The sequence below is a fragment of the Phragmites australis genome, chromosome 1 (assembly GCF_958298935.1).
Source record: "Phragmites australis chromosome 1, lpPhrAust1.1, whole genome shotgun sequence".
Classification (NCBI taxonomy): Eukaryota; Viridiplantae; Streptophyta; class Magnoliopsida; order Poales; family Poaceae; genus Phragmites; species Phragmites australis.
The window spans coordinates 43,486,251-43,497,869 of NC_084921.1; the positions used below are offsets into that span (position 1 = coordinate 43,486,251).

At 43.4% G+C, this 11,619-nt stretch overlaps 1 protein-coding gene across 1 annotated transcript; it reads right to left on the bottom strand.

Annotated features, from left to right (window-relative positions):
• Positions 1-5,029: 5,029 nt before the first annotated feature.
• Positions 5,030-7,378, bottom strand: LOC133921033 (pentatricopeptide repeat-containing protein At3g58590-like). Its single transcript, XM_062365746.1, has one exon. It carries the CDS (start codon positions 7,189-7,191, stop codon positions 5,206-5,208), a length of 1,986 nt encoding a protein of 661 aa, XP_062221730.1. The 5' UTR covers positions 7,192-7,378; the 3' UTR covers positions 5,030-5,205.
• Between the last annotated feature and the right edge of the window lie 4,241 nt (positions 7,379-11,619).

Sequence of the window (11,619 nt, forward strand, 5' to 3'; positions counted from 1 at the left end):
CCTCATTCATGTAGATAACGTAATCGTTCGAGATGGCAGGTCTCCTATCACGCTGTGATCTTTTGATCGGTTCATTATGCACTATAGTATCAGGACTGGGTACTGCAGGGGACTACTGAGGCTCATCATTAGTTGCATCATTAGGAATCTCAAAGACTTCAGCAGGGGTTGCACTAACATTAGTTTCTACTGAAGGTGCAACCACATGGGGTACAGAGATGTATGGCTCGTGGATTAGCGGTGCAGGAACATAAACACGCTTTTCCTCGAGATCAACTTCTGTGAGCTCCAGATTTTCATTCTCAAGAAGTACAGCGTGTCTTGTTTCAACAAACTTAGTAATCCTATCAGGACAGTAAAATCGATACCCTTTTCATTTCTCAGGATATCCAATAAAGTAACAACTAACTATCTTAGAATCTAATTTCCAATATATGGATTAAAATTTTTAGCTTCAGCTGCACAACCCCACACACGCAGATATTTCAAAGAGGGCTTTCTCCCAGTCCATAATTCGTAAGGTGTTTTTGGAACTGATTTACTCGGAACTCGATTAAGAATATGTGCGGCTGTCTTAAGTGCCTCTATCCACAGTCCAACTGGTAAACTAAAATAGTTGAGCATACTTCGTACCATATCCATAAGTGTGCGATTGCGCCGCTCGGCTACCCCGTTTTGCTGAGGTTCACCAGGTGTAGAATATTGGGTTACTATATCATTTTCCTGAAGAAATCTGGCAAAAGGACCAGGGATTTGCCCATATGGGGCATATCTCCCATAATACTCTCCCCCGCGATCCGATCTCACTACTTTAATCTTCAGGTTGTGCTGATTTTCTACTTCAGCCTTAAATATCTTAAATTTGTTGAGAGACTCAGATTGATCTTTAATGGGATAGATATAACGGTAATAGGAGAAATCATCAGTGAAGGTAATGAATGAATCAAAACCATCAACCGATGTCACAGGAAAATGACTACATATGTCCATATGAATTAATTCTAATAATCCTGTGCTCCGAGTGGCTGCCTTCTTTATTTGCTTAGCATATTTTCCTTTAATTCAATCTATATAGTGGTCGGAGTCAGAGAAGTCTAAAGGTTGGAGAATCTCTTAATGAGATGCTCCATTCTCTCCCTTGAAATATGGCCTAAACGACAATGCCATAATTTCAAAGAAGTCTCATTAATTGTACTTCTCTTTCTCTTATAGCTTACAACACAAACATTTATAGACACAGATGATTCATTAAGAGGAAGCATATAAAGTTTATCTTGTCGGATGGCAAGACCAATAACATTTGAATTAAACTTAAGAATGCACTTATTGTCTCCAAAATTACAATGAAAACCTTCATAATTTAACATCGAAACTGAAATGAGATTCCTCCTCATGGTAGGAACATAAACTACATTATTCAGTCTAAGAGTGAAGCCACTATCAAGAACTAATGGAAGGGATCCGACAGCTTCAATTTCAGCTTCCTTCTCATTGGCCACTCTAAGACTTCGCTCCCCCTTTCCTAATGATCTCACGGTAAGGAATCCCTGTAAGGAGTTGGTAACGTGCACAGTGGCACCTGAGTCAATCCACCATGAATTAAGGGAAAAATCAGCATAAAGAGATTCATCAGTAAAAGGTTATTAAATCATTACCCTTCTTTGCGAGCCACTTCAGGAAACCAACGCAGTTCTTTTGGTAGTAGTCCTTGTTGCAGAAGTGGCATCCATCATCCTTAGATTCTTGAGAGGTAGGAGCAGAAGGAGCAGGTGTCTTGGTGCTCTCTATGCTGTCTTGTCATGCTTAGCAACAAGATGCAACTTCTTCTTAGACTTGAAATCCCCTTAGAATTTTCTTTTATTGTTGGGATTGCTAACTTGATTCACAAAGTCTTTCTTCTCAGCCCTCACCCTCTCTTCCTCTTGAACGCACATTACGATCAAGTCGCTCATGCTCCATTTCTCCTTCTAAGTGTTGTAATTTGTCTTAAAAGGAGTAAACTCAGGAGTGAAAGATGTCATAATAAAGTGGATAAGGAAACCCTCAGAGATTTCCATGTCCATACCTTTGAGTTTAGTAGTCATGTCTGTCATCATCATGATGTGTTCTCTTATGCCTTCGGATCCAAAATTATACTTAGTGTTAAGGAGCTTCTGAATCAGTGTACTGGCATAAACCTTGGAGGTGCCTTCGAATTACTCATCCACAGATGCCAAGTACGTCTTAGCCTTTTCTGAGTTTGGAATTGCTCCCCTTATAGCATCTGATATCGAGTTCCTCATTATCATAAGTGACATGCGGTTGGACCGCTCCTACTTCTCAAAAAGTGCATCATAAATTTTCTTTAATTTATCATAATTTTTCACGCCAATGGCGGGAGCAGTGGGAGTGTCAACCCTGAGTGCAAAGTCAAGGTCCAAAACACCAAAAACAACAGTCACTTTAGCTTTTCAAGCGGGAAAATTATTGCCCGTAAGTTGCTCTATACCGTCAATTGTGGTGGCAATAGAGAAAGCGTTAAGAGCTAGAGAGTAAAAAAAAATTAGGCCAGATTAGAAATTTATCATAAAGAAATAATTTGCATGAAAATAACCCTACGTTGGTTTGATTAAAATCATGCAAAAATACAACTCCAATCCGCATCACTGTTGGACAGAAAACGGAAATTTTTTTAATGATCACATAAAATGACACGTAATCACAATCAACTTTGGTCAAAAAGTAATTATGAAACCACATAAAATTGAGCGTAAAATTCTCCGGAAAAATCTTCTCGTTGGTTCCAATTTTGTCTAGAGAATTAATCGTAATTTTGTGCACTAATCATTATTAATTTTGGGCCATAATCCAGTGCATAAAATAATAAAAGCATTAGATAACCACCAGAAATTCTGGAAAATGAAAAAGCCCATAGACTTAAAAGAAATTGGCCCAACCGGCCTATAAAGCCGTTCGGCCCACGCGTGCGCATCTGGCCATAGCGCGGTGCAGGCCTAGCCCAGAGGAAAGTGCCGGCCCACGATGATTCGCGTAGCCTAGAGGAAAGCGCCGACCCACAACGTTTCGCGCAGCCCAGAGGAAAGCGTCGGCCCACGACGATTCACGCAGCCCAAAGTCGCGATAGGCCCAACAAATCTTGGCCACCCGATCAGAACCGACGGACATCCATCCTTCTCTCCAGAACAAAACCGCCGAAGCGGCGCTGGGTAACCCCAACCCTAATTCACTTTTCCTCTCCCTCCCCGAAAACTCCGCGTGAAAGACGAGCGGCGGTGAGACCTCTGACGATGGAAAGCCACTGTCGAAGGAGAAGCGATAGAGAGAGAGAAGAGGAGAGAAGGGGCAACACCACCAAGAGAGGGAGCGGCGTAGCCACAGGCCTACCCGCCAGAGCACGCATGCGACGATGGTCGCGCGCGGCTCCATTGATTAGATCTACGGTGGTGCCCGCGAAGATCTCGCGCACGCGGTGACAGGGAAGCACACCGGTGAGCCGATGCACACAGGACAGAGCGGCGACGGTGTGGTGGCCAGCGTAACAGGTGGATCCACGCGCGTCGTACACGGAGCGATCCGCGGCGACATGAACAGGTGAGTACCCCTTCTCCATGACTTTAGGGTTCTATAAAATGGGGATTTTTGGGATTTAGGGTTTCTGGTAAATGGGGAAATTCGGGTTTGCATTAAGTCTCATAAAAAATGGTCGAATCCCCTCCTTCTCTATGCTACCCGAGGCCAAAACTTGTTGATCTGCCCCCATACAAACCCCAAACCACACAAGCATACTCAAACATGCACATAAACACGATCAAACCGAAAGAATTTGACTTTAAAAACATGAATGAGTGTCTAATCCGAGCCTAATTAGGGCTAATTCACATCAATTAAGCCTTAAACAGAAGCAATTAGGGTCTAAACAAGCTTAATTGATAAAAATGGTACTAAAACTTGATTAATTTTGGCCTAATTAACATGAGCTGAACCTAATTGACATCAATTAAACTTTAACATGATCATACATGACTCACCGATCATCAACATGGCTTAATCCGATCAAAAATAAGTCTAGTTGACCACTGCTGAGTGTCAACCGAACACAATAAAGCATTAATAAAGTATAATTGGGTCTGATTAGGGTTCATGGTTGCTCTGGTACCATTGTTGACATGATTAAGCTTTAATTAAGGAGATCATTAACCCTAATATCAAACACCATCTTAAGCGGAAATGTATGGACATGTACCTGCGTTCGGTGACACCATTAGTGCTTGACGGTGAGGTCGAAGTGCGTCGGTGTAGATGTGGATGCTGTCGATGGTGACGACAACGACGGTCTTTACCTTGTTCACTGCGTGCTCTTAGGATTGGATAGATTAGGGTATGTGGGGAGAGATTTAGCCTAACGTGAGAATTGTGATCACACACCGCACAGGACTCCCCCCTTTGGTTTATATATCGCAGCACAAGGTAGGACCGCAACCATTTGTTGGTTGGGGCTCCCGATCAGAGCGCTGGAGGGAAACGGACTCCTCCTTCTTTCTCGATCACATTAGGGATAAGACCGAGATCAATTCCAACACTATCTTCCCTTGTAACTTTCACAAAGGATGAGGACCAGATTCAACTGCCCAAGGGAGCAGCTGTAGCTGTGGGTAAGGGTTTCGTGTCGTTGAGGACGTGCAACACTAGATCTTGAAGGCCATGTTCCCAGGTTACGAAAATAGGAGTCATCCATCTCGCCTCCTCATTCTTGCCCAATCCTGATTTTAACATTATAGAGGTCTCCTTATTCTTGATACCACACAAAGAATGGAGGGATGTTGGGATGAGAATCTGTGTGATGAGAGATTAATAATGATTGTCTTCCTCCTGTAATTAGCCAACAGAAGATGGTAGAAACAAAGACAAACCAAAATGTGGGACAACCAAGACGCCAAACCACAATGCTCCATCTACCAGAGAAGCTTCATCAATGGTACATGTACGTCCAATCAACATCATGATACAATGGAGGGAACAAAACAGGTGATGACGTGAGGTGATCTTATATTCTTGTGGTATCTTCATTATGTGCAAAGCCAACCAAAAATGAACTTGAAAACCAGTACAATCTAAATATTAAACTAACAGCAAAAAAATTGATGGATTCATCTGAGAAAAGGCACACCTCCATTTTTTATCAAGCGGAACTCCATCTGATCCATACTACCTAAACACTTGTGTTTCTATTACACCATATGTTTTGCATCCTTGGAGGAATGTGCGCCATATGACAGTACTTGGTCGGAAAGGCATGCCTCTTATCACAACCTCAGCTTCTTTCAAATGACCACACTTGCACAGCATGTCCACCACACAAATGTAATGCTCCATCCCAGCTTCAATGGCATAATCAGCTTTCATATTTTTGAATATCTTCATTCCCTCCTGCACAAGTCTACCATGTCTACAAGCTGAAAGAACTGCTAGAATTGCTACTTTGTCAGGTTTCAAGCCATCCTTTTCCATGGCTTTAAACCATGCCAAGGCCTTATGAGAAAAACCATTAAGTCCAAGGCCAGAAATCACAATTGTCCATGAGATAAGGTTCCTATCTTCCATTTCCTCAAAGACTTTCAGACAGTCTTCAATTCTACCACATTTAGCATACATATCTAGCAGCATATTATCAACATAAGTGTCAGAGCAGCCAGAACTGGTCTTGATGACAAGCCCATGAATCAACTTACCGAGATCAAGGCTGTTGTTCTTTGTACAAATGCTCAGCAAGCTCACAAATACATAGTTATCAAAATGATGCCCCAAAAGTCTCATCTGTTTAAAAAATCCAAAAGCCTCGACACAATCACCATTCCGTGCACAAGCAGTGATAAGTATGCTCCACGAAATAGTATCACTACCTTGCTGATGTAAAAGTAGCTCCTTAGTTTCTTGGTACATACGAGCTTTATTATAGACCCCAGCTAAAACATTCATGGAAACACTACAAGAGTCAGGATCCAGTGCAACTCCATACGCCAAGGCATCAGAAACAATGCCATGAGAAGCATACGAAGATATGATAGCACTTGAAACATAGTCATTACCACCATGACCCAATCTTGTGACCAATGAGTGAATCTGCCAGAGATCCAAAAGTGATGGATCCTTGAGAGATGAAGAAAAGGTAACTTCATTCGGTATAATCCCTGATCGTAACATATCTCTCAGAATAACGAAAGAAGTTGAGTCATCACTATCTGAGTGACCAGAAATCAGAGCATTCCAACATGTGGTGCTATTATCAGGAATCTCTTCAAGAACTTTATGAGCATCCCTCCTACTAATACAGTTTGCATAGAAATCGACCAGTGAAGTGTTTACAAACACACTAGTACTGAGATTGTGCTTGATAGCTTTTGCGTGAATAAACTTCCCATGCTCGTGTCCATTCAAACTGGTGCAAGCATAAAGAGCACTGGCAAATGTCATTTCATTTGGCAAAACACCTTGACGTTGCATACTCAAGAAAAGCTCAAAAGCTCTCTCTGGGACGTTGCTCCTAGCAAAACTGGTTATCACTGTATTCCAAGAAACCACGTCTCTAAACATCAACTCATCGAACAATTTCTCTGCCATATGCATACTACAGCATGCACAATACGAATTCAGCAAGGAATTTGAAACTGTGGAGAATGAATCCATTCCAATTTTCTTCACAAGACCATGAACTTGCTCCGGCGACCCAAAGACAGGCAACACTGCAACAAGAGAGCCGTCAGACAGGCCATCGCTGCTTCGCACAAGCCCCCTGAACCAGAACACGGCATCGTGGGCGCGTCCAAACTGCACGAACGAAGAGATGAGACAGTTCCAGGTGATCACGCTCCTTACAGCCATTTCCCCGAACACCTTGAGCGCGTCATCGAACCGTCCGCTCCGCCCGAAGTACCCCACCAGTGAGGTTCCCGAGTACGGCTCGCCGTGGAGAAACCCTCTCTTGAGGATGTGCGTGTGCAGCTGCGCGGCGCAGCGGGCGCTGAGCGAGGGCGAGGACAGGATCGGCGCGAAGGTGAACGCGGTCGGGGCGACGCCGGCCGCGAGCATGCGCGCGAGGAGCGAGAGGGCGTCTGCGGCGCGGCCCGCGCGGGCGCGGGAGGCGATGAGGGAGTTGAAGAGGGAAGCGGAGAGCGGCGAGCTCGGGCGCGGCATCCCGTCGAGCAGGCGGCGGGCGCGGCATGGAGGAGGTGGCGGGACCGCGGGAGGCGCGCGGCGCAGGTGGGTTGAATCGCGCGGTCTCGGCACTCTCGGCGGAACGGAGTCGCCGAGTCGCGCCTGGCAGCGAGGCTTGGTGGGCTGCGGGATGGGCCGACCGTGCCTGCAGTGACCAGCTGAAGTGCCTTCGCAAATGGGGGGGGGGGGGGGGTGGCGGTCTTGATCTCGCATAAGGCCACGCAGTCTTTACGGAGCAACATGTTCCGTGCTTGCTTAGCGATGCGGTGCTGCCTTCTAAAAAGAGTCAAGCGGCTCCCATGCTGTGCCGTTGGCGGAGCATTGCCGCTACGTCACCCGTCCCGGGCGCGCGCCTATGGGCTATGGCACGTCTTTTCTTTCCGCCACCTTCCACCAGACGCGTGTGGCAGCCGTCTCATCCGGCGCCGGCTATGTCGTTTGATCATAGATCGGAACAAGCGCGAGAAATTACGTTACCGAGTTTCGCCGGCCAGTGGCCATGGTTGGTCTCGATCACACTACGTAATAAATAAATAAAAGACCTAAATTAATAACGGATATATCATAATCCGTTGTCGATGATAATAATAATAAGTCGTAGTTGTGATTTGTTATTAATGATGACTCAAGTTGTGACTCGTTATTTATGACCTAACATCAGCGACGTATTAAATTATAAGCCATCACTCATGACAGTATTTACAAATACTTAGCTCACTAATATTTTTTATTTTTTTCTTATTTTTTCTCACCTCAGTAGCACATAATAGGGGTGACAGCTATAAACACAATACGTGTTCCGAAAACGGTGCATAAACTTTTGAGGGCGATAACTCAATCTTCTAGACCGTTTTTAGGATCGAAAAATTCTCCGAACCTAATGAAGTGAAGGAGAAACGAATGTAACTTTTTCTATATATATTTTGAAATGATGGAAATGAACCCATGACCATGATGTTTGAAGACAATATAGATGTAATTATACCTCATTTATAATAGGTAAGTTTCAATTAGTAGCTTATGGTGGAAATTGTCTTTATTATTGATTTACATTAGCTATATGTATGAGCATATTTATTTTTTATTTTTAATGAATTAGAAAATTTAGCCATGGTATTAAGATATATAGCAAGCTCCAATTATATTTTTTATATTTTATTTAATTAGCAAGCTTCAACATAGAAATTTTATATATGAGTGTATTTATTTTTTATTTTTACTTAATTAATCCTACATAAGGGTTGAATAATAATGAAAATTTCTAGGAATAGCACCAATAAACACTTATCTGAAGCGGACGTGAACGTATGAAAAAGGTGGCTCCTCCAACCCGAGCAAATTGCCGGTAGAAGATGGCGAGTTAATTTATTTGTTGGTGATTGCAAAGTTTTCTAGATGTTATGAATTTGGATTTACAATAATAATATAATTGTAGATGGGCAGAATATAAATATACGATGCGAGTCGTGTGAGTGTAGAGTACAATAACGACGTGGAGTATTTTCTGGTAGCAGCCATGACACACAAGTCAAATATACAGTCTCAATACATATGTTGTTCATACATCGATTGTGAGAATAAGAAGCAGTTTTCCACCACCCAGTAGATATATTCCCACTTGATGCCAATGGACTTTATGTCTAGCTATACCGGTTGGACCGAGCACGGTGAAGCTGATATCGTATATGAAGGATAATACATTAGCAGAGAAGATAAAGACTTGTGCACCGATATGGCGGCTGATGAATACACCGATATGCTGCCTGCCGTAGATACGTTAGTTGACGATGATCTAGAGGAGATATTGGCTGACGTCGACAATCTGGAGCAGATGTTGCATGATGGGGAGAGAAACTTCACCAATGAAAGATAATTTCAAAAGTTTCAGCGTATAGTAGAAGACCCTAAAACATCGTTGTTCCCGGGATACGAGAAGGAGTACACAAAGTTACGTACCATGCTTTTCACTGCTACAATTGAAGACAAGCAACAGGTGGTCTGATACAAGCTTCAGAGAGTTGTTACTGTTCTTTAAAAAATTGCTTTCAAAGAAAAATGTGCTGCTAGAAAATACGTACCAGGATAAATAGGTTGTGTGCCCATTAGGGTTGGAAGTGCAGAAAATACATGCATATTCAAATGATTGCATGTTGTATCGCGGAGAGCATGCATACTTGGAAGCATGTCTCGTCTGTGGTGCAACACGGTACAAGCATGACGGTGATGATATCGATGGTGAAGGAAAGACGAAAAGGCTTCCTGTTAAGGTGATCCTATCAGGGTGATGTGGTAGTTTCCTATAGTCCCCCGTTTGGAGCGTTTATTCGCGAAAAAAGGCATGTCGAACTGATGTGATGGCACATCGAGGAGCGTAAGGATGATGGAATGCTGAGACACCTCGCTGATTCTACGTAGTGGAGAAACATCGATAGGAAATACAAGGAGCCCTTTGCAGAAGATGTGAGGAATATAAGATTTGGGTTGAGTACGTATGTGATGAATCAATTCGGCAATATGAGCAGTAGTCATAGCACTTGGCCTGTGACTCTATGTATCTACTGTCACGTCCCAAATTCTTAATCACGTATTTAAGCAAAATTATGCTTCTTAAGCATTATGCTTAATTTTGCATAATGGTATTTTAGAGCACTAATGCACTTCGTTAAAAATTATTTGGATAAGAGAAAGAAAATTGGGAGAGAAAAGAATAGAAATTACATTGAAAATACCTATTTTTTCTAACATGTGGGCCCCGCCCCTCACCCACTCCCTCTCTCAAGTGGGCAGCACCCCACCTGCCCTCTCTCTCTCCTCTCCTCACTCCACACTCTCACCTAAGCTACAGCAGCAGCAGCTCTCCTCCCTCTCTCCCTCTCCCACTCAAGCACTCACTCTTTTCTTCCAAAAATTCGAGCTCAAGTGGAGGACTCAAGGTATGCATGTGGTACCATTGCATTCTCTAGCTCATGAGCTACTCATCTATCTAATCCATTTTCGTTTTCATGGAGCAATCGAGTAGTTCTTGAAGTTCTCGGTGTTCTTTAGCTTTTTGGAGCAAAAATAGAGTTTTGGTCGAATCTGAGCTAGTCATGTTGGTAGTTGATGAGTAAGTTCTAGTACCCTCAGACTATCCCTAACATGTCCCCTTTAGGCTTGAAAAAGATCGCAACTCGAATCAACCAAAAATGCACTCGAGAACAACTTTTCTGGGCTGACTCGGATACTTCGAACTCACCTGGATACTCCGGGTTCAGCAGGATTTGTCCGTTGAATTATGTTCAAAATTGGTTAGGGTTTAGGGTGCAGAGTTTGGTTTAGGACCTCTTGGATAAGACATATGCACATTTGTGTAGCACAGATTTGTAAAATGAGTCAAATCACTCGGGGGGAAAAATCGTGAAGAACCCAAGTCTGTATCACTCGGATTATCCAGACAAACCCGGAGACTCTGGGTAGTTATGTGATCGTGTAGCCGAGAGCTTCATTCGAAACCTCACTTGGAGTGTTCGGTATATCCCGTATAGTCCAGACCAACCCGGAGCTTCCGAGTCAAGTTAGAATAGTGCTAACCGAGAGCCTTTACCGGAGGATGGCCTGGATACTTCGGAACTCAGATATTCCGGATTCACCCGGATACTCTATGCCAGTCAAATAAAAAGCAGCAACTGAGCACCTCTTCCGGAGGGTCCGAGCCCGGATACTCCGAGCCATTCCGGATACTCCGGATGGCTGTTATTTTCTGGATTTCGTTTAGATTATTTAGTATTGTTTTGATTCACATTCTTATATTTCTAGCATGTGTTAAGCTTTGTGGCATATCTTTTTGCACTTCATTCATACTCAATTGCATTTCACGCGTTGATCTTTTTTAGAGATCACCGATCCGTCGATCCCGGAAGCTGAGGGCGATCCCGAGGCGCCCCACCTATTTGAGCCAGTGCATCTAGGCAAGCAACTAAGCATATTGATCCCTCTTGTGAAATTGGATAAGTCTAAAATTGATGAAATATGCTTATGTATGTATGCATATTTAGTGAGTTAGAGTCGGGTACCAATGGGTAGAACCTATGCCAATTGCATTCTTCTACTTTGAATACTTGTGAATTTACATTCCTTGTAGCCTTGAGATGTTGTCAATGTCTAGGTATGAGTTCAACTTATATGTTTAGCCATGCTTAGGTCATTCGGTAGAAGTCGAACGATGGCGCATCCCGTTGTTCGCGAGCATAGGACCTTCTTATGATTATATACACTTGTTGAGGTTGAGATAGTTGTATGAGTGGTGAGTATGAAACGAGGTGTGGACGGTGCTAGAGGTGTTTTGTCCTGTCCGGATGTGGAGTTCCACTGGGTAGGTCGGTAGAGGAAACCGGACACCGTAGACCGCTTTGCGCCGGTTAAGCACCG

Bases quoted from the DNA above. Each gene is read 5' to 3' on its own strand.
- LOC133921033 (XM_062365746.1), bottom strand. From the start codon at position 7,191: ATGCCGCGCCCGAGCTCGCCGCTCTCCGCTTCCCTCTTCAACTCCCTC.